Here is a 27,509-nt window from a genome sequence, read left to right as displayed (position 1 = left end):
ACACGCTGCTGCAGACAGAGGAAGCGTGACTCGTCTTCCTCGTGAGGAAGAGGAATGTCATCTTAGAAAAGGGGGGCTTCTATTCGAACAAGCATCAGGTGCAGACATGCAGGCCGAGGTCGATAAAAGAGACACAAGCAGAAAGACACGGATGTCATTATGTTTACAAACCTTTAATTCATTTTCACTTAGAACACTTTCTGTGGTTTGGTGTAAATATCCAGGTTATAGAGGAATATACAAATACTTGACAAGGCAGCATGGTTTATAAAAGTATGAAGCAAAACTAGAAGCATTATTTGAAAGCTTCTCGCTCGTAAACGTAACTATAACGTTGTTTTTTTCCTTCTGATCCGTCACCTCATGCTGTGGAACATCAGCAAATTTGAGCCAAGGACATTAAATGTTTCATTTAAAATACCAAGACCAAAAAACAAACATTAGCCGTTGAGAAAACATTTCAAGAGATCTATCAAAGGTTGTGCAATTTGTTGGAAAATGTCCTCACTAAGCTGCAAAGCAAGTGAATTAAATAGAATCCTTCCAAACTGTAACATCATGCTGGTTACAAAACCGCTACTATCTCACACTCTCACAAGAGTTACCAAGCTTTCACTTCTTAATGTAAAAGTAATGTGTGAATATATTTCGACCTTCAAATCTTTCCACACCTTTACATTTTATTTGCTATCATGTCTTCGTTTGGCATGTCCTGAAACACTCAGCTGAATACCGAGCAGCATAAACTGGTATTAAAAAGGCACCATCTGTAATCTACGTGTAAACAAAAGAGTAAATTACTCAAAAAGTGAAGAACTTACAAAGTGTTTGTAACACAGAAACCCGAAAACTGTTCATGTTCTTAATGTTAACAGAAATGTTTGTGCAGGTCGAAGTAAAACAACAATATTTTCAATTATGAAACACACATTTCACTCATTAGTTGAATAAAACCGGTCATTTAAATGACAGATTGAGAAAAACCTTTTTACAGGTCTGATCCTTCAAGGTCCTTCTAGAAACTCCTCAGTCCAAGTTCACAATGTTTGAGTGCTGAATGATGCTCCGTTGAGCTCGGACGGAAAAGCAACCACATGACTGAGGTAGAATATTCATTTCAAACAAGGACATAATTGGTAAAAGGATTGTTTACTTGTTTTAGTTCAGTAATAATGAAATAGTTCGACAAAAGAATTACATTTTCAGGCAATACTGCAACTCTTTTTTGGCTCACAGAGAACCCAAAAACTTCTCCGAGATGTTTGTATAATCAAGGTTTCCCCTGAGAGCATCTCGGCTGGAAAGGCGCCCTGACGAACGGGTCGTCCAGAGGTCTTCCCCCGATGGTCCAGGAATGCAGAGGCCCCACGGCCACCGAACCCACGGCGGCCTGCTGACCGATCCTGGAGACGACCCGGTGCACCGCCACTGGCCGCTGGGGCAGAGGCGTCTCCGCGTGCAGAGGACGGGCCCTCACGCAGAGGGACGGGGGACCCGGCGGAGACGATCCCGGACCCGGGGGACATCGTTTGCTGGTTTGAATCGGCTGCGGCGCGGACGTGAATGTGTGCGGGTCAGCAGAGTCGGTCGGCCTCTTTCCAAACGGCGCCTGGAGGAAAACATCACAGGCCGCCGTGGGTTTTTGAGATTTAAAAAAGGAGGAGCCGCCGAGTTCCACCGCGCTTTCTTTCGCCGGCGTTTTAAAGGGGGCCGGCTGGAGGACGTCGGAGGGGACCGGGCGGCTCGGGGACCGGAGCTGCCTTACTCTGCCGGCAGGTGGAGACGGCCGGCTTGTCTGGAGCTGTATGCTCCCATCATCTGATGGCGACACGTGCTCATCGCAGACACGTGCGGCGGCCCGCCGAGTCCTGAGCCTCAGGTTGTCCTCAGCCGGAGCAGCGGGCCGCACGCTGCTGCTCGGCTCCCTCTGCAGGTCTGTGCGAGGAAAAGGCGGCAGGAAAAGGATCAGATGTGAAGAGAAATGAAAGCTTTGCTGGTATTTTGAAAAACACAAATATTTTGCCACCGATGATGCGACGAGACGAATGTGTGGTTCAATATGTTGCATGCACTTGTGCTCATTTTATAAAAGACAATCTTAACATGAAAATAAAATAAAATTGGGTTCTTTTCTTGAGAAAAGAACACAACTGGGGGAGTAAACGAAAATGTCTTGACATTTTAATGGAGCGTGAAGGTCTTACCTGCGTTGAATTAACCTGCTATATGAGCAGAATAAGAATTTGATTAGTGCATCACACAATTTAATCTCCCCTACTATATTATTCTTAAAATGAAACAATCATTGAGAAGAATATTTAATCCTCTAGAATCTCAGAGCAAAAAATGAAAACAATTGATGAAGGAGAATCAGAGATCGTTTGCTTCCTTCCCTTGCATTACCCACAATGCAACTCAAACCGCTGATTTGTTTTATTTTCAGGTTGACTTCATCAGAATTTACCCAACCTTTCAATTCTTTTCAAATAAAGTAGACAGTTAATCACCAAGACATTTAAACCTGAGGTTTCCTTTACTGGAAAAACACTATGAACCGAGTCATTTAGCGAAGGTGTCGTGTGCTCTTGTTGCTTTAAAGCACCAAACATCCTGGACAACAACATCTTAGAATCAACACTCAACACGTTGACATTCACATTTGTATTTTATTTGCCATCCCTTTATAATTCTTTAATTATCTCACAAAAATAGAAGGAGCACACAATACCACAGCTCTGATGCAGGTTTGGGCCATGAAGACAAGAGGCGTCTCGAGAACACTCAAAAGCATCAGATATTCATTCGTTTGTGGCAAAAACAACAGCGAGAAAGAGGGGCTTCTGTTTCACATCGAGGACTAATCTCACACTACCTGCTCGGCTTTACCGATAACGACAGCACGCTGGCGGCTACAGGGGGAGAGCTCGGGAGTTGCATAGGTTCAAAACAGTAACTGCAAGTGTTCAGAGGAAGGACGGTCGAGAGGATGAGGAGAACATGTGCGAGCCGTAAGTTTCACATGCAGTAAATACACCTATGAGACTGTTGCTTGAAACCTGCCCCTCCTTAAGTTCTTTTTTTTTTCTTCCTTTTTCAAAGACCAGAGGATGAAATTGAACTAAATTCAAAACCTGAGGGGTCGAGCAGGCCTAATAACATCAAAATAGGACAGACACGGTTTTAAATTCATTGTGACATCATACCATCAAAGAACAACACGTTATGTATCCGACACTGCAGGACTTTATCCAATTAGAAACCCATTAAGTGGTTCTGCACTGAATCAAAACCATTTCTTGTAACGCTTAAATACCAAATGTCACTTAACTCCCCCAGAAGGGACTAATAAAAAAATAAAAATAAAAAAACGTCCTAAAATGACAGGATGAAAAAAAGGGGGTTGATGCAGTCTTGCTTTTGTCACGCAGGCCAAATAACGTAGCTTGATCCTACAGGAACGTGGATATTGCTGATCGGAGCGGATCTTTTCGAGCCCGGCAGTTGAAGCCCCTCACGCGGTTACAAAGCAGACAAACGGTCCATACTGGGACTCGGAGCGCAGTCGGCCAAAACGTATCCAACTCTCAGCTCTGACTTCCTGAGAGAATTTAGGGAGTGCAGGAGGAAGAGGGGGAGGGGAGTTTGGGGGGGGCTGTGCTTTCAGAAGAGATTTGAATCCAGACGCAACCGTCGCCATATTTGCAGCAAACAACAACGTATGTGGGCAACTGGAAAACACATCCAACAATTCTGACTCCGCCCACACACACACACACACACACACACACACACACACCCACACACACACGTATCATTACACAGTATACCATAACACACATGAACATAACATTCGACAACACTGCCATGCGTCTTGATATGAGTTCTGTGATCACTAGAGCAGGTAAAGCAAAAGTACAGGTTTCAGAGAAAAGTTCTAGTTCAGCGATGAAATGAAACAGGACTAAGATTTGACTCCCGCCTTGATAGAAATATAATCCTTCATCTGGAGTAGGACATGGGATTGAGCCTAATCTTCGACTAGGATTTGAATTCACTGGAAATAGTTGAATACAACCAAAAAAACAAAAAACTTGATAACACATGATTCCACAAAGAGGAATGAAATATTCATATAGAGTATTCTTCAATATTATTCAGTGATTATGGTTTCAGAATCATAGAGATTTTTTTTTTATTAAAGACTATTCATTTTTTACATTCATTCTCTAACACTCTATTTATATTAACATTTATTAACAGGAAAACAATGTCATATATGTATGGATATATGAGAGAGTTCACAATTAAAGCCATATGTTTTCCACAAGTAAAGCCTCATGACAATGGCAGATATTTACACAGGAAGAATAACCAATTCTGTGGTCTGGATAAGAGCCTGCAGGGGTCGCAGGTATCTATTTACATTAATTAGAAGTGAAAAAATGGCAAGAATGTAGAAAGGATTGCACAACGCAAAATGAATGTTTGTGTTGATACTCAAAACGGAAAGTGCAAGTGAGTGAAAATCATTTTTAAAACGCGTATTAGACGGTTTCTCTTGGTGCCCGAAGATGTACCTGTATAGTCACGGATGGACGCGCTTGAAGTAAAAACTACAGCATTTCCTATTAAGATTTCATGCATTTTCTATTGATGTAGCACACTGCAATGAACACCTTTCAAATGACCCGGATTTGTCATTTAATTTGAAAACAACCTTCTGCTGGCCTCAAGGAGGACATCATAAATAAGATCAGAGTAACAGCCGATGAGAGCGGGTCCTCATTTAAAAATTCCAGTCCGTCTGTAAAGACATTATTTTCTAATTTATAGTTTAGCTGAAATACTTTCCCCACCAGCAGTTTACTCACAGACTATTTTATGGCACTTGAGCATTTATTACAATAACTCAACAAATAGTATTTGTTTCTGGGTTGAGAAATTCCAGTCTAATCCATTGACCTCTAAATCGATCAAATATTAAATCCAAAGACAGAGGTAACATTTATGCTACTGTGCAAAATCAGGCTGCATGACTAAGTTTCCCTTGTAGAGAAGAAATAAACTGACCGTATGTCAACAAATGGTCATTCAACTTTTCTATGGTTCCTACTTTCAAATGTGCAAATAAATCTGGGGAGGAGAATTCAAACAAGGCAAACAACAACAATTCCACTTGTGCACGATAATAACTACAACCACTTAGAACTATGCCTATTGCACATTACAACAATGATCTTCTATTGTTTGCTATTAGACATGATGCCATATTGCTCAAACAAACTGGATGGTGATAAAACATCCTGATTGACGGAGAGATGCAATGGTTGATGTTTGGAGAGGACGTTAAGTGTCCCGGCCACTCGCGAAACCGCCGGAGCGTAAATGAGACTTACAACAGAGAGAAGCTGTGAGTGAGAGGGTGAGAGGTGAGGGGGTGAGGAGAAGCCAGACAGGCGTGAAGGTCAGTGAAAGGCGGAGGTCCTTCTACTGTAGGAGCTAGGATGGAGATGACAGCCGGTGGGAGGGGGCGGAGGAAAGGGGAGGGGCTGCGGTAAGCTAGCTATGACAACAGTGTTGATTGCTGTTATGCTGTGCCGGTCTATAATCCAGTGTTATAGCTTCTACGGGGGGAGGTGGGGGGCCGTCTACAAGTCGATGAGCTGGTCCACCAGCAGCATGGGGCGGGCCAAGCTGGGCAGGCTGGATTCAGAGCCGCCACTGTTACTGCGCGAGTGGCCTCCTGAAACTGGCCGGAGAGACATGGGAGGGAGGAGGGGGGGGGGGGACGAGACGATCACAAGCAAACAGAGGGGTGGGGGGGTTAGAGAGCAGAGGAGCAGGAGTCACGAGAAGCACACGGAGCAGTCAAGGAGGGGGAGAGAGAGAGAGAGAGAAAGGGAGAGAGTTTACCTCTACTGGTTTTATAACATGATTTAAGGATGCAGATAAAGTGCAGGCACCTGGTCCTGTTCCCAGTAGGTTTTTACCACTTCACCCATTACAGAGCCAAATCACTGGGACCAACGTGACCCACCTGTTCCCCCTCTGGGCGGGACAGAGTAGAGACTCACCTTGGGAATTCTTTCGGCCCGTGACGGGAATCGGATCGAACTCATCCTCGGGGCCTCCCTCAGCGGGGGTCTGCTGGGGCTCAAAGTCTGAGAGCAAGAGGGACGAGTCTGCGGAGGATTAACAGGCAGGTGGGTTGGTGAAAGGTGAAAGGAAAGGACCAGCCCAGAAAGAACACCATAACTTAACGGCGGCTGCGGTGCTCTCATTGTGGGTCTCTCATTGTGGGTCACATGATGTAGGTATCCAGGAGAAGTACTCTGCTATTCACAAAAATTTAAATAATTGTAGTAATGTGTAAACCTCTTATCTTTGCATTGACTCATTGAACAAAGCATCAGAAGTATTTCGCTTCCCTTTTCTGTCCTTGGACCCAAAGAAAAGTCATTTTACTGATATGCTGAGTGCTTACTTACCAGGTTCACAGATTCAAAGTATGGCCAAAGCAATATCGGAATGTTTTTTTTTTTTTCAATACTTGTGGAGGAGCTATGTGGCCAGCCAGGGTCTCTTGCAGATTAGGACAGCACGTCAATAAAAATATTTACTTAAGAAGATCTGGGAAGATCAAGATCCAGAACTGGTTCATGGAGAGTTTTCCTTTCAGCATCCAGAGCAGACCACAGCTACTTCAAAGACGTGCAAAAGGCTTTCGAGAGCCAAGTGGGGATCCTACACTTCCTACATTAGAAGATGTCTTTGCAGTCTTACCGCTCACCTGCTACAGACTGTGCACAGTCTCCAGACAACAGACTGAAATCATCCAGAGCGGAGGCAGCAGAGACGGGGGCAGAAGAGACGGAGGAGGTGGCACCGCTCGCCGCTGGAGGGGCGGACGGACCCGAGATCAGAGAGCAGCCCAGGAGGGAGTCGTCTGCGGCGAGAGGGTCTGCGGAGGGTCAGTGGAAGCCAAAGAGGGTCGAGTTCAGTTCAATATTGATTCGAAGAATCAAGCATTAAACATTCTGAGTTAAGTTGCTGCCACTAATTATAAAGATGTACGATTTTAAGACCTTTTTGGCTCACACACCTTTAGTAGAATCTTCCAGGGAGCCACCGAAGGGATCCGACAAGGACAAGAGGTCGGGGAGCATGAGTGAAGATACGTCTGGAGATTTGAGTCCTTCAATCAGCTTCTCTGAAGGCCATGAAGAATCAGGACACAATAAAGAGCATGTGCTTGAGCTGAGTGCAGCAATAACAATACCAGCTGTTGCACGGAAGGTAAAAGGCTCAGAGTGAAATAGTGAACAGACACATGAATACAGGCCTGTTCAAAGACGCCATTTAGTCTGGAGCCAGAGATGAATTTTTCATTAATTTGACCTTGTAATGAGGACATGTACTTACATATATATATATATATATATATATATATATATATATATATATATATATATATATATATATATGTGTGTATTATATCCACGGAGAGGGATATTTACCTGGTGCATCAGACAGCTCGAGGATACCAAAAGGATCCGGGACAACCAGCGAGGCCTGCAGCGAGGCTCCAGGATCCACATCGGGAATGATCGGTCCCTCAACTGGGAAACAGGCAGGTTCTTTTTCAGCAAGGACTTTTGAAGCGTCACAAAGCCCAACGATGAGTCTAAAAATACGTTATGGGAGGACTTTTTTCTTCTTGGTATGTTTTACAACAAATGGTGGTATACCCAAGTATACAATATTTTAGGCAAATTATAACTGTCAATACCAAGTGGGTCTGACAGTTATAATTGAATATATATATATATATATATATATATATATATATAAATGAAGCAGCAACTATGTGTCTTAAATCCAGTTTTCTAATTAATTCACATTTCTACATCGACACAGCAATTATTTGAGTGTATTTTTATCACTGCAGCAGAACAAATGGAACTTTATGTGCGCTCTCTTGTATATTTCTGGACCGTGTCAGACCCTTAGCTGAAGTGCTTCCTAATACAGTAATAAAATCAATTATTTAACTTTTCTTTCTTGCTACGAAAATTTATTTATTTGCATTGAAGAGCAGCGGTACCATCAGAACTCTTTACATTAAGATCACGAGAGTAATGCCATTAAAAAGTTGCATTATCTTCATTCCGACCAAACCCTTTATATTTTATTTACGTCAGGCACAATTGGGAGCTTGCTATTGAAAGCTTTTTAAAGCCATCAGATGAAGGATACGGTGCATTAACAGGTTTACATTGCAATATATTCCTCCAGACTCAAAGTAAAAATGCATAGAGGAACAGCTCATCAAGATATCTTTACTGTAGATCTCAGTCTGGGCTTCCTCCAGGGGTTCAAAAACGCTCAGTGCAGCATGCCCCTCTCCCCCACACCCCAGTTATGGACATTTTACATTTTAGTAAAGACTAGTCAAAAGCCTCCACATCCGGCATGTAATTAGTTACAAAAAAGATTACGCAGTTTAACCAGAATGTTGTCTATGTTTGTTACAGGCCGTGGTTACAGGGTGTGAGTTTCATCACACTTATTGTACAATGACCCAAATATTGAAGTCCGAAGAAGGATGTTTTTAACTGTTACATAAGAAGGAAAACGTGGATGACGCACATAAAGCTTTCGCTTTTTTTAACCATTTTTTGCCAATTTGAAAAACGTTAGTAAGAGATGATCTGACTATGGAACGTTTGATGTTTAATGCTTTTAGTTCCATGAACAAGTAATGAAAGATTATGCAGACTTAGAGGAAAAGACATACCAGCATCTTGAGGTGTATTATCCACAGATACGGCCTGCAGACCTGGTATCAACTCCTCTGAGGATGATGGTTCAATTTTTAAAGGAAGGTCTGAAAAAAAAAAAAAGGAATTCAGTTTACAGCCTATTAAAAATACGACACATTTTCTTGTACCGAACACGGTAGTATTCATAACAGTACCGGTGGGCTTTTTGGCCTCAGTTTTGAATTTGTCTACAGTAAGGTTGGAGAAGTTGTCATCGTCAAAAGGGTTCCACGTGGGCTGCGTGGGGGCGTCGGTGGTATCGGCGGACGCTAGAATAGTGGAACCATCTTTATTTTGGTCCTGATCTGCATCACCAGCACCGAGCTCCACGAGCTGGGCGGTGCTCGGCTGGGATGGAAGTGATCTACGGGTAAAAAGATAAAAAGACAAACAAAACTTCTGATAGCGGGCGACCTGAATTTGGGCTGTTCATTGGGTTCATGCCGGCACACGTGCAACTTACTGGCTGGGGGCAGCGTCTCGGTCGGCTCCTTGAGGCTGCAGTGAGGAGTCGGTCGCTGGAGCTCCAACGACGCTGTTCGCTGCTGCGTCACTCGGCGTGCGCTGGTGGCCTCGCTCTCCGGTTGGCTTCGGAGAAGTGGGTGGAGTCTGAACGGTGCACGGAGGGAAAATCAATTCTGCGTTTGCCGGTGTTCCGCTTTCCTGCGCATGGATTGTGAGCGGAAGGTCACTCACCGTCTCAGCAGATTTTTGGCTGATCGCGGCCGAGGCGGGCGGAGCCTGGGCCGCCGAGGGCAGAGTCGTCTGCTGCTGAGATGCAGCCGTCTGTCCGGAGTCCGGTGTGCCGTGCGCAGCCGCGGGCGGCTGGGCCTGCTTGCGCCGAGCTGGACGCTGAGGCGGAGCCGGGCTCGATGGAGTCTGAGCCGCCTGCTGGGAGGTGGCGCTGACCCCGCAGGGGGGTGTGGTCTGCTGCTGCACAATCGGCTGCGCCTGTTGTTGGACGTCAGCCTTGGTCATTGGCGACGCAGCCGCAGCCGCTGTCGCTGTTGTTGTTGTTTTTGTTGTAGTCTCGGCTCCTGTAGCTGCGGCCGGCTGCACCTGCTGTCACACAAAGATTTATAAAATAATCTGTTGTCAAACCATCAAAATGAGGGTTCTGGGTCCTGTGAGCAGCTGTGAATTTATATTTGTGTAGGACTGTCACGTCATATTTATAGACGTATTTACAAAACGGTAAATGCCCAATTTAACCTGATGAAGAACTTACCTGTAGCATACAGATCTATTCGTGCCAACCCTGACAAAAAGAGCCCAACATGCAGTGTACCAAGATGTTTCATTCTGTCACTTTATTTAGTTGCCAATTGCCATCCAGAAAGGCAGGCAGGCATTTCTGCGTGGTTGGTCAGTATGTACCTGCTTCTGTGGAGCCACAGGCTGACTTGAATTGTTTAGTGACTGGACGAGTGGCAGCGCTGGAGCCTGTGCCTTCTGTGACTGCAGAGCTGCAGCTGGCTGAGACAGATTTAAGCTGACTCCTGTGGGATGTTAAAAAAGAGCAGTTACTCATCATCTCAACACTCACACAGATGTGCAACAACGTATACATCAAGCAACATTAACAGGTTAATACAGCATTTTCATTTCATTTCGAGAAAATACATCAAAGGGTATTTCTAACAGGTACAGCAACTGAAACGGCATATCAGAGTGCGGAGAATATCATTACATAATTACTTAGGGCATGTGGTTGGATTGCTTAGCTTGCATACTTGATCTGTTCCTGCAGGTACTCGGGTGTGTGCACAAAAGATTAGAGGGATTCTTTATTCAAGAGCTCGGTTTAATTTGTCCCTGCGAGGGACGTGAGATTGAGGACGTGGGGCCGTACGTACCCACAGGCTGAGCCGCACCTCCTGGGAGATTAGCTCGCTTGCGGGGGGTGAGCGCAGCAGGCTGGATGGGTAGGATGCCAGCTGCGGGCTGGGTGTGGGCTGCTTTGGGCCTCTGGCGAGGGGTGATGGAGGTTTCAGTGGTGGGAATTGGATCAGTCAGTCTGGCGACAAAAGGGAGCGTGTTGGCCTTCTCGGTAATCACGGCAAATGGTGCTGGCATAATTATTTAATGAGTATGAATCCTGACTGTGTCTAATTACTTTGACAAAATGTCATGTTACAACAGCTTTCACGGTGCCACCGTGTAAGCGGGTCATGCTTGCCTGGGTTTAGCCTGGTTCTTCTTTGCTGCTGCAGCCTCACTCGCTTTAATGGGCTCAGGCAGTTTAGAAGGAATTGGAGAATTCTGGATTTATGTAAAGAAAAATTAAACAATGTTTAATGAAGTCAACATTATCAAAAACGATGGTATTAGGTTCATTTGGCATTTGGCAATAATAAGGAATATCATCCCTGCTAACAAGTATTTTTCACTCTTTCCAACATGAATCGATGCAGATTTCCTCCCTGCAGAGAACTGGCTGTTCGGTCCACTGATACAACATGAAAATCAATTCCTGACGAGAGAAAGCAATTCTGAATATTTCAGCTGACGCCGATGCTGAGAGAATCTGACCTTCACATTCTGGACAGGACAGGTCCGCTGAGCCAGCTTAAAAGCAAAGTGGGACACCTGGTAGATATCTGGCCTTTTGTCCGGGTCCGGCTCCAGCATGTACCCTGAAAAAAAACACCACGAACAAACAACACAGTTTGACTTGGAAAGTTTGGAAAAATATATATATAATAATGTGAATTGATGCTTGAGAAGGACTAACGAATGAGGCAGTGAAGATCATAGGAGTAGCGCGAGTTGTCCGGGATGGTGAAGCTGCCATCACAGATGGCCACCTGGCTTTCACCGAAGGGCAGAGTGAAGAAGCAGACTTTGTAGAGCAGACAGCCCAGCGCCTGCAGAACACGACGCACACGCCCCGAAGGAAGGGGGGATATTAATAACACACAGTGCAATTAGTAACGTTTAGGAATCTGCTACTTAACAAATCTACATGTTTAATATTAGTCGTGGGCCATTATGTTCACTTTGATTCTCGTGCCCTCCTGCACTTAGATCACAATTATCACAGTCGCTCACCCAGATGTCTGCTTTTGTGGTGATGATCTTGTTATTGTAGAGGTTCACCATCTCAGGAGCACGATATGATAAAGTCGTGTACCTGGAAGAACACGTGAACAAAACAGGAAAAAAAAGTGTTTTTGATTTGGCTACACATATGAAATGTAGCACTAAACAAAAGCCTAACAGTCACATTGAACAACAGCTTCATTGCCACAGTGCAACCAATCTGCAGGTGAGTGAAGAACTACAGGCAGCTTCTATGCTAAAAGCAGAGCTGGTGAATGAGAGCTGCAAATATTGCTGACGAAAAGAGTCACAAACTTCTTGATCTCTTCCTCCACGATGGCCACTCCTTCCGTCTGCGGGCTCTGGAACTTGTTGGTGGCGCTGCCAAAGTCACACAGCACATAATGACCCTTGTCATGCAAGAGGATGTTCTCCACCTGAAGACACACAAGAGAGGAGGCTCGTCACGCGGCCACGAGCGACGGAAGGGGTTATGCAGGAAAGGGACCCCTCAGCGCCTCCCCGAGAGGAGGCGCCGCAGCAGCGGATTCATTCTGCTAAATACAAATACAAAAGCTGAGGCCACCTCTAAGTGTTCAGGAGAAATCCGACCCCCACAAACATATCAAGCATGTTTCTTCTAGACATAATGATCGACAGTAGGCGTGGCCCCCCTCTCCTCGTACCTTCCTTGCCGAATTAAAGCAGAATCGGCAGCCTGTCGCGTCCTACACACGCAGCAGAGCGGAGCATTTCACAGGAGAGCGACGGCAAAATGTGTCACCTTAAGGTCTCTGTGGACAATTGGTGTCTTGCGCTGGTGCAGGCGAGAAACGGCATCGCAGGTGTCACAGAAGATCTGTAGCGCCTCCGCCTCGGTGAATCCGGTTTGCAGCCTCTGATTCATCAAATTGACCACTTGTCCCCCTGCGAAAGAACATTTGATTACACAGCGCCACGAACGACAGGCATTTTTTTAACTCTTTTTTTTTGACATTGTTCAAATCATTCGGAAACTGCTACCCAAACTCAAAATTCCTTGAGAGGGATTGGAGATGTGCTTCCATCTCCCACTACCACTGCATTACCCTTGCAGTAGTCCATCAGTATGAGGACCTCCCATACATCCCTCGACCCCATGGCCGTGATACTGGAGTCCAGGTAACCAACGATGTTCTTGTGGCCCACGAGGTCTTTCTACAAGAACAAAGAGACAAAGAGAGCGTTAACAAACCGCTATGTGTGTGTGTGTGTGTGTGTGTGTGTGTGTGTGTGTGTGAACTAAAAAGCACAACTAATGCAGAGCTGTTGCATTGTGCAAACACACACCCAACGTTGACCGGTGAAGTGGATGGAAACATTTCATAGTGACATGACGGACTTTCTACTTTGGGCATTCAATTCTGGAGAGATGAAAGCAAAAGGAAATCAGAAGTAAGACAAGTCTAATACCAGAAATCATTTAATTTGATCTGGTTGTCGCTTAGTGATGTAGTTTGAGGCCATAACCTGCAGAGGGAGCTTGAAGAGAAAGCTAAAAAAAAAAAATCAGGAACCCATTAGATAATGAAAAAAATGTCAAGTCCTGAGCCTGAGGTCAAGCACTGTCTGTCATTCAATGGATGCGTGTGTGTGAGAGCGAGAGAATTTGGACAACGTGTCATGTGAAAAGTGTGTAAAGAGGAATGACACGACAGAGATCATCTTTAAACCAAATGTTAGGGCTCAGCGGTGTTGGTTTCAGAAAGCAGAATTAGCACTTCAGTTAGAAATCACTGGATGTGATTCTGTCGAATGTTTATACAATCAGCCATCTTTTGTATTTCCTGCTTTCCTTCCTTCCTTCTTAAGTTGTGCTTCAGACGGAGAAGAAAACGTCTTTGTGTGAACTAAATTAATATAGAAATCCAGCCCCAGAAAAACCTCCGAAAAACAACCCTTCACAACATGTGATGGAATATCTACATTGTGTAATAGGGTGCCATGAATTACATGTCTATAAACTAAACACATCTCATTCCAACACAGGGACAGTACTGCCTTTTATCAGCATGTGATATGTAAATTACATTTAAAGCAGGGACACATTCAGCTCAATGTCATGTTCTACAGCGGCGCTACGACTAGAACGTAAGAGAAGTTTTAACAATGACAAAAACAAATGCTTCACAAAACAAGGCCAACAAGTCATTCGACCCACACCTTGCATGGGGGCGAGCAGAACAAAATAACACGAAAATAAATACTATGAAAACAAAAACAAAGCACGCCGAGAACCAGGTGAATAAACGCGCTTCATCCATCCAAACAAGGCCGCTGCAGGCCGTACGTGTTCTCAGCACACTCTCAGAAAGATTTAACCTCGGCCACTCACCATTATTTGAATCTCGCATTTGCAGACCTGCAGATCATCCTCATTGTTGACGTACATCCTCTTCAGGGCGCAGCGCACCCCTTGATTGGTCCGCACCAGGAACACGATTGCAAAGCCACCTGGAGGATTGAGAAAGAGAGCAAATGGGGCCGTCGGTCCTCAGAAGAGATGATAGAGACACCTCACAGTGAGGGATTATAAACGGATTACATTACAATATCAATGCCACATTTGTGAGACCAAAGCAGGACAACATTTGCAAAAAGGTCTTTGGAAATGCACTTGAAGCGTTCATTTTTAAGCTTGATTACTGACGCGACTGTTGCAATTTGTGTCCGTGTAGCTCGGCGTCAACGCGGCCATCAGGAACAAATGGTGCAGCCTTATAGCGTTATGTATTAGTCATGTCGTTGCTGCGGGGGTTTTACATCGCGCCTTACATCGAGGCCAAACCATCCGGTATGGCTCAGACCACAAATTCACTTTACGGAGTTTAGTCGTGAAGGAGTCATCCATCTCAGGCAGACGTCTCGGCCCTTTCTGCGCCCTCAACTCGACACGGGTTAAATGCTATTGTGCTGCACAGGGGCGTCACGAATCAGCATGAGATACCCATGAGCGCGAGTACGCGATTGAGGCTCGGGGTTTGCAGTTTCTGCACCGTATGTGGTCGGTGAGATTCAGTAGCGTAGGATTGATCAAAAGCCAAGGGAGTTATATAATGTCATATATGGCAAGTACATCGCCACACAATTTCCCTGTTCCATGTTTATGCTCGTGGCACGCATGGTGCTCATAGACAGTATCTTACTTATTCAAAACAATACAAATATAAATGCATTATGTGGCTCAGGTACAGGCCTCCAATACTGCTAATATTTATAATGAGTTCACAACCATGTGTTACCATCGGCTCGGAATACACTAAAGCTTTATTTGAGAATTCGGAATCATAGGAAGAGCTAACGGAAAGCTGTTAGTCATAGAAACTGTTAAGTCAGGAGCACAGCTGAGAGGAAGCGAGTCGGGCCTCCTCCTTTCATTCATGCAGCACGAGATGCACGACGTCAGACGCAAAGCTGCACAACTCCTGCGGGGATGGCGTAAGGCTCTTTACGGCCCTCATCGGTCACGTGACTCACGCATGTGGCTTTCAGACACACAAACACACACACACGATGCACTAGATTCATCACGCATTTCAAACAAAACAACCCCCCCACCACACTCTCCTCTTCTCACCTTCGGCGATGATCTCCTCAACAGTAACCTGGTGTCGCCCGACATTGAAGGCTCTGCCAATGAAATTTCCGCCTGCATGACCGGAGCCGCCCCCACCTCCTCCACCTCCTCCTCCTCCTCCAGAACCGGGCCCGGAATTCACCAACTCCCGGCGAGAATCAAAGAACTTCCTCATGGCAGCGAATTGACGTCGATCGGAGACAGAACCTCCGCGCGCTGAATTATTACACTGATATTATTTATATATATATATTTATTTATGTATATATAACGCAAGGTCGGATTGCGAGCCCGAAGGTTCCGCCGCTTAACGCGAGTCTATTCGCAGCGCGGAAAACATGCAGCGACGCCTTTGGTCGCTTACGACGCTGAGACAACGGAGATTTTTGGGGGCGAATGTCCCATTTCGCTCGCCAACACGGGCCGGTCGGTGGTGTCGCTGTTATGTAAGTGAATAACACCACCCGGGAGGGCTAAAGCATCTCCGGTGTGAGTGTTTCTCTAGCTATCCGTCCAGCTGTTCACGCTCGGCTGCCGCTGATGGTAACAACGTGAGGTCCTTCTCCCATCCCGTGCGGTCATTACCGAGCTAGCCGAGTGCTAGCCGCTCGCGCGCTATGACATTTCGCGTAAGGTTATCCAGGTTATCCTCTGAAGATAACGCCTTCGGGTGCGATGCGTCCGACGTCTGACTTGTGTGGTGTGTCCCCCCGAAACAGTCTTTCCATCCTCGGTCAAGTGAAGTGATGGCACATAGCTGCCCGTCCCGGTTTATTTGACCGCTTTCCGTTTACATTAAAGCTGTGATTTTAGTAAGCTAGCGCGTTAGCGAGATGCAGCCTTTTATCAACACATAGCGACTGAAGCAAAAAAAAAGAAATAAACAAAGCATCCGTTTGCTACAGCTGAAATGAGAAACCGTACTATTTGGCATCCACCTAAATATTAGGAGGACGTTTCAACCCAGCAGCGCTATCTGTGCAACCGCAGCAATCTTCGCCTGCCCGCGATATCGCAACATCCTAGCTGTTGCTGTTGACGCACGGACGGAATTATGGGTAATGTAGTTTAGAGCGTAGCTGCAGTCCCCCCTCTCCCAAATCCCTTCGAGAATGAGGTCATACGCCGCGTTCATGTCTCATCGCTCGGCCCGTATACACGAGAAGCTGGGAAATAGTTCACTGTCCGACTCGACGCAGTTCGGATACATAACACATTTTTCAAAAGTTGTGTTTCTTCCACAGAGTGAAATGAACTGAACAAATATGACGTTCCATCTAAAAAGTTTGTATTCCGGTTTTTACTAGTTTCTCTAAAAATGTGTAACACAATACAATAATTGGAGCTATTTATATGGTATTTTAAAAATAATATTATTATGAGAAATGTCTGTGTTCTTCATTCTTTGACAAACTATTATTGCTATTATACATTTGTTTCGCGTGAAAACGTTGCCTTTATATTGTCTTTACTTTATTTATTGTCTTTACTAAAAACAATATTTAGCTGTATCAAAATAAAACATCAATTTTCTGTTCTGTTCTGACTAAATATCTGATATATTTTAAGTATTATTGTAGGCTGTGGTTTTTATCTGATTGAGGTGGAGCATATTTTAATGATCACTTTCATTATGGGTTTATTGGCAGACTAACGGTTAGTTTGGATTGTATCCAAAAACAATATGATAAAAAAACAAAAAACAGCGCTCAAAGTGACCTTCACAATGATCCATTTGTTTGATAAAATTGTATAAAAATACACGATAGTAACTAAAAGTCTCACTTGTGCATTAGAATTGTAACTAAGTAAATTACAGTCGTCAAATAATCGTAGTAGACTAAAAAAATGACGTTTCTCTTTGGTCGTTGTGTCTACGACATTCCGTGAATGCAGCGCGGAAGGAGGATCTTTGCGAAAGAAAAAATCGCATCATAGTGGGCGGGACGTGAGAGCAGCTGCAAGTTATAAGTTTTGGTGTCCGTTGACGCTTTTACCTCTTTGACGGGCTGCGCGCGGACCATTTGTCACCGGGAACAGGTGAGATGCTGTTCAGGTGTTGTGAGTCACGTTTCTTAAGGTGTTCTGTGACACTCGCGCTCGGCCGCAGTCTGCAGGGTGTGTCCGTGAACTTCAGGCCAGCTCAACTGTACGGCGGCCAAGTGTTTCGCTTCCGGAATTAAAGCAACTCTTTCTGAGCATTTTACTACATTCCATTTCAGCGATCCCAAAACCGTATAGTGTAGATTTTGTTTTTGCGATTTAGGGGCAATACATACGTTCAACAACGTTGGAAGCAGTTCTACGGTAAAGCCGTTTACTGACGTTTCCTTTCTTACTACAGAGCAATATCCGATGAGCTTGCTGACGTCATCAAATAAAAATATCAACTGAATATCAGTACACCTATCCCAGGTGTGACCTTCAAGCTCTGATACACACGCACAATGTACACACTTTTTTAAAGCGTTCACCCGTGGAGCCCACACACATTTCGTCTGCTCGGAATGACACACTGTATTTGTGTTTTAAAACAAGATCCGCTTTGTGTTTATTTATAACTGTTGTCCGCACACATGGTGAGCGTGTGTGTGCGTGGGGGGGAGTTACCTTTTCTGTATTTACATCACAAACCTCTCAGGTGTTGTTGTTGACCCACACACAGACACACACAAACACACACAGACACACGTTAGGTCACTACGTGTAATTAGTTCATTAATGCGTGAGTGTGAAACCTCTCCATGGTCGCTCTCAGTGGAGTAATTACAGGTGTGTCCGAACAAACACCAGCTAAACGAGACACAAGAGAGCCCAGGAGCCGATGTGTGTAACGGAAACCCTCTCCGAGATGATGAACCGCATACAATATTGATCAGAGGTTAACGAAGGTCACATGAAAATAACACCCGACGGCGCTGCAGTGAAGTTGTTATTATGTTATAAACGGATTCCTGCGCGAGTGACAGAACTAACACGGTGTCATTTTTCCTTTGCAGCTTTCTGCACCTCCAGTTTGGAAAGCCTCAATCTTCTTACAATGGCAGCGGTAAGTCCGTCCCACGGCTGATGTTCCATCTGTGCCGAACTGTTGCTCGTCCGAGCTCTAAAATCATGTTGATTTTCTATAGAATTGTTAGATTTATATTTCTTGATGTCACGTTTAATACTACAGTGCAGTCCACTAATTGTCAGCATTTAGTCAATGTGAAAAGTCATAAAGATGTGTAGAAAAAAAAAGATGATTGGGACTAAAATTTACCTTACCAGCAGGGGAAATTAATCTCTCAATTGATGATTACAAGTCAGCGATGAAGGACTCAAATAGACTCTCACAGCTCTCAAACTTTGTCCTGCATTTTTCAAATAATAGACACACACACTCACCCTCCTGCACAGCAAACGTCAAACATCAAGTGAAACCGATAATAAGCGGACAGTGAAACAGAAACGAAAGCCTCATGTCCATTTATGCCATTTCTGTTTAATAAATAACTGTCAATCTTTGTCAATTCTGATCAGATTGGAAAGCGCGGAACGGTGACTGAGGCGGCCGGTTTCAATGCGGAGGAAGATGTCCAGAAACTTCGAGAAGCCATGAAGGGAGCCGGTGAGTGATCCAGATGTGTCGAGCCTGTGCCTCTGAGCAATCCTCTCCGGGAAAACTTGCTGCCGTGGCAACACTCTGAACTCCGTTCAGACCGTCCTGGTTCTTGGCCTCACCCGTACTCACTGGGTTGTCTTAAATATTAATCTTGACCTGGCTGACCCCGCGGGAAGTAATAGTGAATTAATTACGGGGTCACGCTTTCCTGAAACCATGTTGGCGTGTTTGTACCACTCAAGCAGCAACACCCCTTAAAAAAAACATTCAAGTGCACATAACGAGGCCACGTCGTTCACAATCACCGGACTCACAGCGGAGCATGTTTTTGCTGCCAGGGTCAGCTCGCATAATCACCGTCGCCTGACTCCATTCTGAGGGTCATTGAAAGCAGATGGTTTCCATGCTGATGCAAACAAACAACTGTGTGTTAGCGTCATTGGTTTGCAGCGCCGGGCGCCTGATTCTATTCCATGTCCTTCACATCGGGGCTAAACTGTTCTCGAATTATGCTCGGAGAACGTGAATGTGTTTTTCATTTGGGAGGAATATTGTTGGCGGTTATTAGATTCTGTGTATTACTTCTTGCAGGCACTAATGAGGAAGCCATCACCGAGGTCCTGGCGCGCCGCACCGTCGCCCAGAGGCAGCGCATCAAAGAGGCCTACAAACAATCAGTGGGGAAGGTGAGAGAGCGATTTGACCGAGCTGTGCTCAAGCCAGCGGAGGAAATGGTTTCTCTCTGACGGGCGCGTTTCAACATCGGTCGACCCGGGTCGAAGGACAGAAACCGGCAGCTAGTGGCTGTTAGAAGGCTGCCTTGATGGAGACTATTGGCATCAGCAGTGGACGTGTCCCCTTCCGTCCTCTTATTCCATTGTGTGTGCGCTCAGTCTGTTGCTTTAGGCTGCTGGTAATGTGCAAGTTAACCATTAACCGAAAAGGAGAAATTGATACCCTCTGTAAACAAAGACCTGGATAGAGACGGCTTTGTCTTCTGAAGGAAAGCAAAATCTTCCATACAATAAAAAAAATAAAAAAACAGAGGCATGCTTCCCTTTGGCGGTTTATTTTATGATTATATGGATCAATATATAAACCATGAAGGGAAGTCTGATGTTTATTGTATTGATATGATATGATGATTGATATAATGTTAATTATAATAGCAATAAACAACTAACTGGACACATAGAGGTCAATAAAGTTTACACGAGTTTCACAAAGGGAACTACAGAAAACAAAAACAGCAAGGCTTGTTGGAGGAATCATCGCGAGCAGAAGGAGTGAGTCATGCTGCACATGACGACGCCCACATGTGGTCACACGGGCGAGCTGTGTGCAACAGTTTCTCCAGGAACCGCACCCTCTAGTGGGGTCACGAGTCCTGCTGCCGGAACCCAACATCACGCCACGGCGTACTTACTCGAAATGTGACGACAAGTACAGGTCCCCCCCCGTTAACCCGTCTGCTCCCCGTCCTCCTGCAGGACCTGGCCGACGATCTGTCCTCCGAGCTGAGCGGCAACTTCCGGAGCGTCGTGCTCGGTCTGCTGATGCTGCCGCCCGTGTACGACGCCTACGAGCTGAAATTTGCGATGAAGGTGAGGAGTTTGGGATCCTACAATTGTCTGAATCCTCCAAGAGGTCAATGGGCCATTATGAATTCCTCCCTCAAGCGCTTCTTATTGGCGCATCATCCAGGGCCTGATTTCTTCTTTCTCTGTGCCGACGTTTAGAAACGCGTCCATCGGACACACGGTTGCACTGAGTGACGGTTACAATGAACCTGGATGCTCATCAATCATTCTCATTTAGTCTTTGATACACGTTTCTGCTGCCATGACAACTCACCAGTGCACCAAAAGTACATCTATCCGCAACAAACGCACAATTTCTAAGTAATTACTGAGACTTCTGCGTGTGTTGGTGACTTGCCTTCAGTGCATGTGATTGCTGCGTAGGGACAGTCATTTTTATTGGGATTTGTTGACAATTCAAACGCCACTAAACTGATCCTCATAAGCTGCGTTTCCTTTCCTGTCAAAATCCGTTCATCCCCAGGGTGCCGGAACTGAAGAGGCCTGTCTGATTGATATTCTGGCCTCGAGGACAAATGCAGAAATACAAACTCTCAATGGGGTCTACAAGAAAGGTAAGTGTGTCTCCTCTGTGGACACAATGTATGACATGAGGAGCATCTCTGTGACGGTCGCTGCCTGCGGGTTGTGAGTGACATTCAGTATCGAGTGTCCGTGCCTGAGCCGCTGTGCGATGACCTCCGTTATTAGAAAACAGTGGATGCTTTGAATTATTCATAAAAGCCATCGCTGCTCCCGAGGTGGCAGTTTATTGTTTGCGTAATTGTTCTTTTGTGTTTGCAATGACAGCAGTCGGCCAGTATTGTCAAAGTGGCTTTAGATGTCTTTCATTGTGTGTAAATACGTTTCTTTGTGTTATTTGTATGCTATACAAGCGCAGTCGGGTGAATTTAGATCACATCCCAATTAATATTAATGAAACTGTTTTAATATTTAATTCCCAGACCTCATTAGTTTACCATAGAAAACCATAATGCATGATGTGGGCTGCGGCGTCATTTTTTATTTTTTTAATCTTCATAGAATTGAACTAATATTTGTTTACAGGTGTTAAATTTAAAATCTCTTTTCATGGCAGAATATGGAAAAACCTTGGAAGACGCCGTGTGTGGAGACACTTCAGGAATGTTCCAGAGGGTTTTGGTCTCTTTGCTGACGGTGAGCAAACATACGCCCACGTCAACGCTTTAATGGCACATCAGAGATCTCAAAGGGAGAAATCCTATAAATTATAATTGCGATTTGGTGTTTTGGTGTATAGAATTGCTATTTGTAGCAGTATTCACTTCCCTGCTGGAAAGCATTTAATGAGAAACATTTACTTTACATTTTTTGGGAAGACATTTTTTGAAATTATTTTACGGAGGTAAACTGACCTTTAACATTTCACTCAGAAGTTGACGAGGAAGAGGCAGCAAAACTGTTTCGATTCCTCTTTATTTCTCCAGCGTTGTGCAATCCCACAGTGGTTTTCTGTTAAAGCTGCAGTGTTCTCTGCGTTGCAGGCCGGCCGCGATGAAAGCGACAACGTGGACGAGGCCCAGGCCGTTCTCGATGCCAAGGCGAGTCGAGTTCAGCTTCCTCGCGGAGGACGGACGCGTTTCCATTATGACTCCCAGATTTGCTGACGTTGCGTGATGTGATTTACAGGACATCTACGAGGCCGGCGAGGCTCGGTGGGGCACGGACGAGGTGAAATTCCTCACCGTGCTTTGTGTGAGAAACGAAAAACATCTGCTACGAGGTATCAAACGTCATGTGAATATCCACACACAGCAAACCCTTGTGTTGAGGGAAAACACACCATTCACCTAAAGCGCCTAAAGTCGTATAGTAATCTCTGGCGACTTGAAGGGATCCCTTTTGGCAGCCTTAGGAAAATAAAGTAAAATAAACATTGCTGCTTGCGCAATGGAAAGAAACTTCAATTACATCGGTTAACAATTGGCGATTCATCCCCAGTACAAATTTCTGCAGTCACGCGTATTTACGGACTGTGATGGGAACATTACAAACGGGTGAATGTATAACAAATAAATCAAGAGATTCAGACAATTATAGTATGTCCTTCCTACAGACATTTTACCTCAGCGATAATCGTAAAACATAATTTGTTAATTGGGACTTGACCGAAACGAAAACCCTTAAAACCAATCTTTAGTTTTGCAAAAGAGAAAAAGAAAAAAAGGGCCAGTGAGGCCGCCTGCGTTCTCACTGAGGGAAGGAGGCCTGGGCGCCTTTTGATAGATGACCTCACTCTTCACACTGTACATGAAGCGCGTGGTGTCACGAGGTTTGATGGTGTGCGACGTCCTCTCCCTCCTTCAGTGTTCCAGGAGTACCAGAAGATTTCTGGGCGAGACATCGAGGACAGCATTAAGAGGGAGATGTCCGGTAGCCTGGAGGACGTCTTCCTGGCCATAGGTTTGTTTCTGCTCGGACGTGCGCCATCAAACGGACCATTTAAAGAGATTCAACACGGTTAAGAAAGCTGTTGCCATTCAAGTTCAAATGGGAACAAAGGGAAAAGCCAAAAACCACAACTCAAACGTAATAGACAGTAATGTACTGTGCAGACACACTGACACAGAGCTTCCACCTCTGACTCTAATGTATTCATGTTGTAAGAGCTTTTTGTTTCTTTGCAGTGAAGTGCATAAAGAACAAGCCTGCATTCTTTGCGGAGCGGTTGTACAAATCAATGAAGGTAAATATCTCGTGCTTCTGATGGAGCCACAATAGTGAAACACTGAGTCACCACACAAAGCCTTATCGATAAACGTATCCATGCCTGAACCTTCCGTCTCTCGTAAGGGGCTCGGCACTACGGACAGCGTGCTCATCAGAATAATGGTCGCCAGGGCGGAGGTTGACATGCTGGACATCAAGGCGCAGTTCCTGAAGATGTACGGCAAAACTCTGCACTCCTTCATCAAGGTGAGGCACTAAACACTCAAGTCGGCAAAAAGGTCTGCAATACCTCAACTGAGCTATTATTATTATAATAATATTAATATTCTATTCGAAGACGTTAATGCACCACTACCTCTTTCATTATCTCAAATCGTATAATTTCAATCATCTGGGTTTTTTTTTTCTAGATCTGAAGCCAGAATATTAGTTTTTGTCAGTTTGAATTTTGACAATGATCGCTGTTATTTCCTAAACTTATCCTTTTTGAAGTCTCACTCATCTTTCTTCTCACTGTGTAGGGAGACACGTCTGGTGACTACCGCAAAATACTGCTGGTGCTGTGCGGAGGAGAGTAAAAAAACAAAAAAAAACATCAGAACAACTTCCAGCTCACTTTATTTCACACTGTGAGCTATTATTCTGTTGATGACTTCCATTCCTTTTCCTTGTTCCCCGGCCTTCAGGTTTCGCTGATTGAACGTGCCTTGTTTTACTGTTTGAGCTGTATTACCAATTAAACCAAAGACCAGTGGCCTTTTACACGTCTGCTTTTGTTATTGATTGGGCGTTACGGGTTAATCAATGGCATTAGAGCAATTTATGCTTCTCACATCTCTAAGAACATAAAAGATTGAACGGGCTTCCAGCTCCCCGTCTTGTTACAGCGCGGCATTTTCAATCACTGTCCGGTCAGTGAAGTGCATTTGTTTAATTGGTTGCAATTACTCATTTGTTGAGTCAGCCCTTTGTCATTTGACTCAATTACATTAACAGGACGTTAGCTTGATTTGGGGGGCCGTAAAATGGGTTCTAATCAAGTTAAGGAGAAGGTCCCATAGCTCAGACCAACCTGCGGTCCTCGATCCCAGAGGAAGGAGCCGGGGAAATACTCTGCTGTGGGTTCCACCGTCCACTAGGTGGAAGCAGAATAACTCCACCAGGTTTTCCCGAAGCCTCATGTGGTCGCTTCAGCGCGCTGCGATGTGTTCAAAAGGCAAACGCTGATCCCGGGACAGAGGTTGTTTTGTTAGCGTAGCCTCAGTTCTACATTTGCTTGTGCCCTTTGTGTTCTTGTGTAGATGCCAAACACTTGACATTATTATGGAATAAGATTAAGAATGCCGTTCAAAATAACTGCTTCTCCCTTCTGATATTAAAAAAAGGTGTCCGTTGCATGAATCTTCATTTGTTTTAATTCTTGGCGTGAAGGTTATTCGTTGTACACAAAGAAGATTTGCTTTTTCATTGTGTACAATAAACAACCATCTAAGACTAAATCCCTAAAGAATAAAACAATCCGACAAACTGCATCCTCCATCAATTATTCTTGATAACTCAAGACAGCGTCACACCTGGAAGTGTTTTATTTGATGTGTCTGACAACCTGTTTAAAAAACGATAATGAGCTACGGGGCGCGTGTTTGAATGTAGAATCTTCCACGCAGGTGTGATAAAGTGCAAAGTGCAAAATAACCATCATGAGTGAAGGTATCGACTGAGCGAGATGACACATTGTTTAATATCCACTTTCACAGTCTTATAAATAACTTTGTAAAAGCCTAATTAGGATGACCATTCTGCAAATATTACCATGGTAACCAAAATAACATGCACAGCAACGGCAAATCCAATAATGCTCATTGAATATTTGACCCTGACATATGTGGGCGGTAACATAACCGAAGATAATTATCATCATGCCAAAAAAAGACCACAGCTGCTGTGAAAGCTTCAACGTTACCTTGGGACAAAAGATTAAAGTTTCATCATGAAATATACATTTTACAATACTTTGTTTTAAACAGTTCACCAAACCATACTTCAAAATAATGTTAATATGAATACATTGCAAAGGCACAATATGTATAATTTGCATTAAAACGTCCTCTTGATTAAAGGCAATCCAGTTGGACACCAGTGTCATCTGCAGCCGCAATAAAAAGGTGAGATTTTCCAAAATAACGTTATTCTTTGCCCCTTCAAACTAACATTTTTATCAGACGGTTTCTTTTTAATTGCCGACAGAACGGAACGGAACTGAGTTCATGTCCTTTTAATTTAATTAGCAGTAAAACTGCAAACATCTGAAGGCTGTCTGGGCCGGCTGCCGGGTAGAATAGAAAACTCAGGTAGTAAAATGCGTGACACGGTCTAACCATCCATCAAGGCGCTGTGCAGAAGAAACACCAGCGAGATGATGTCAGAGGACGGGCCTTTGTTCACAGGCGACAGCAGACAGGGTGGGTGGAGAGAGACGCTTAAAACCCCAGCACTCCACAAAGGGATGGCAATGGGGGGGGGGAGAAACACATTTCCATTTATTCTAAGAAATGAACATAAAAAGACAATTTTGTTTCCTCACATTAAGTCAAAATCACTACCTCTGGATGCGGGCGAAGCAACGATATTGAAAAGCGGGCATTAACCTTCCCCAATGACAGCAGCAACGGGAAATTGGTCGCAGACAGGTGTTAAAAACGTGTGGTCGATGAACGCCTAAACGTGTCTCGTCCTGTAAGAAATGTTATTTTTCTCTGTTCAAGGCCGCCCTGAGTGTTCCTGTTGTGTGATGTTCAGGGTACTGACATGATGTCTAGCGTGTCAGGCTTTATGTTTGTGGGCAACGTGACAGACAACAAACAATTTGCATGTTTTGGTGACACGCAGTGATTGGTCTCCTCTTAGTTTTTCATTTAATCTCACTCCGGGAGAAATTAACTGCTCTTTGGCTGCTGAATGGGTGTAATTCAGCCTTCAGGCGAGTTGGGAGGGAGAATCTGTATCACTCCACGACTGTTGATCCGATTACATTGTACTCACTACAAGTCGAAATTAAGAACGTTTTGTGCAAATGTTGCAGCTTCATTTCATCTCTGCGTTTCTCATTTTGTGAAAACACACTTGCATCAAAGTCATTCTTTTTTAAATAGACTGTTGATGGTGGAGACTGAGGGGCTCCTGGCAGCAGGTGGTCCATCGCCTTGACTACAGATCACACCACGCTGGACGCAATAGCTTTGACACACCAACATATTTCAGCATCTTTTGACGGACAGTTTTTTTTTTTTTTTTTCATGCTACTGAACTCCATCTGGCACACTTTTCTGTTGGGAAGGATCGCACTGACGTAGATAAACATGTTGCTTCTTTGTATTCCCCAGTAAACTCAGTATGTGTCTTTTCCCCTCCAAAGGTAACGCTGTCCAAAATATTGTTTGAGACACGTCCATGTCCAAACATACGCCGTCGCGTCGTCCAAAGCTTTGATCATTTTGGTGACTGGATAGATCTACAGCCTCACAAAGGTTGTATCCCCTTTTTGTCTCTTAGTGTCTCACTGATAGATGAACGGCGTCACAAGAACAAGGAAGCAGCCGAGGCACACCTGCCTTCTGACTTCCAAAATGAATTATCCGTCTGTAGCCAAAAGGTCATTCTAATTATTTGGATTAAATGTCTAATTCTGACTCTGCTGCTTGGTACCGAGGATATTTAACTGAATCCCAATGCACTTCAAAACTACTAATCTAGGGATGGCATGTTTTTAAATGACAAATGTGTTTTAATTCACTGAGATTCAAATTAATTATATCTATGGCTAGAAAGGAAAAACATTTAAATTGTGACATTTTTGGTAATCTTTAAATGTACATGTAATTTTCTTGCAATGCCAAAGCTTGTATTAAAAGTCACAACGATGAGAATTCCCACTTTTATCAGCTGTGTCCATAAACAACTAACGGAACGTAAATACAGCGTTAAATCCAAACTTTACCGGCAATGCAGCTATGCAATAAATGGCCGAGCGACATTCTAGCCGGCCTCAGATAGAGACCTGCACGAGTGTCTGAACAGATCAATAAATACCGTTACTGTTCTGACCACTAACTAATCAGTTCAAGATAAGGCGT

The 27,509-nt window shown here is 44.5% G+C and overlaps 2 protein-coding genes across 5 annotated transcripts; one reads left to right on the top strand and one right to left on the bottom strand.

Annotated features, from left to right (window-relative positions):
- Positions 1-157: 157 nt before the first annotated feature.
- On the bottom strand, positions 158-16,546 carry LOC120832215 (AP2-associated protein kinase 1). Of its 4 annotated transcripts, none has more exons than XM_040198326.2 (20): positions 15,481-16,546; positions 14,239-14,357; positions 12,953-13,061; positions 12,649-12,791; positions 12,180-12,301; positions 11,874-11,955; positions 11,557-11,689; positions 11,355-11,458; positions 11,002-11,084; positions 10,679-10,839; positions 10,200-10,321; positions 9,519-9,884; positions 9,286-9,431; positions 8,978-9,186; positions 8,798-8,887; positions 7,518-7,619; positions 7,103-7,210; positions 6,791-6,961; positions 6,075-6,182; positions 158-1,935 (listed from the first exon to the last, which is right to left on the bottom strand). In XM_040198326.2, exons 1-20 carry the CDS (start codon positions 15,653-15,655, stop codon positions 1,271-1,273), a joined length of 3,318 nt encoding a protein of 1,105 aa, XP_040054260.2. In that variant the 5' UTR covers positions 15,656-16,546; the 3' UTR covers positions 158-1,270. The 4 variants fall into 4 exon arrangements, with proteins under 4 accessions (XP_040054260.2, XP_040054261.2, XP_040054263.2 ...); XM_040198327.2 differs by having other exon boundaries at positions 9,519-9,881; XM_040198329.2 differs by lacking the exon at positions 158-1,935 and adding an exon at positions 2,647-5,749.
- A 758-nt stretch (positions 16,547-17,304) lies between these two features.
- On the top strand, positions 17,305-24,138 carry anxa4 (annexin A4). The gene is made up of 13 exons (XM_040198442.2): positions 17,305-17,520; positions 18,480-18,529; positions 19,003-19,090; positions 19,676-19,770; positions 20,575-20,688; positions 21,149-21,239; positions 21,764-21,843; positions 22,191-22,247; positions 22,336-22,429; positions 23,014-23,109; positions 23,334-23,392; positions 23,500-23,622; positions 23,898-24,138. The coding sequence occupies exons 2-13, from the start codon at positions 18,521-18,523 to the stop codon at positions 23,952-23,954; spliced, it is 963 nt and encodes a 320-aa protein (XP_040054376.1). The 5' UTR covers positions 17,305-17,520; positions 18,480-18,520; the 3' UTR covers positions 23,955-24,138.
- The last annotated feature ends 3,371 nt before the right edge of the window (positions 24,139-27,509 follow it).

This window comes from Gasterosteus aculeatus, chromosome 14 (assembly GCF_964276395.1).
Source record: "Gasterosteus aculeatus chromosome 14, fGasAcu3.hap1.1, whole genome shotgun sequence".
Lineage (NCBI taxonomy): Eukaryota > Metazoa > Chordata > Actinopteri > Perciformes > Gasterosteidae > Gasterosteus > Gasterosteus aculeatus.
This window is presented reverse-complemented; position numbering and strand designations above follow the sequence as displayed.

What these genes read in the sequence shown, in the direction of transcription:
- anxa4 (XM_040198442.2), top strand. An exon ending in TTTTGGTCTCTTTGCTGACG is followed by an intron (nt 21,844 to 22,190) that starts GTGAGCAAACAT and finishes TCTGCGTTGCAG; the next exon opens with GCCGGCCGCGATGAAAGCGA. An exon ending in CTCTGCACTCCTTCATCAAG is followed by an intron (nt 23,623 to 23,897) that starts GTGAGGCACTAA and finishes CTCACTGTGTAG; the next exon opens with GGAGACACGTCTGGTGACTA.
- LOC120832215 (XM_040198326.2), bottom strand. Translation starts at nt 15,655, where the DNA reads ATGAGGAAGTTCTTTGATTCTCGCCGGGAGTTGGTGAATTCCGGGCCC. An exon ending in AAGAACCAGGCTAAACCCAG is followed by an intron (nt 10,840 to 11,001) that starts GCAAGCATGACC and finishes TTTTGTCGCCAG; the next exon opens with ACTGACTGATCCAATTCCCA. An exon ending in TGAGGCCAAAAAGCCCACCG is followed by an intron (nt 8,888 to 8,977) that starts GTACTGTTATGA and finishes TTTTTTTTTCAG; the next exon opens with ACCTTCCTTTAAAAATTGAA.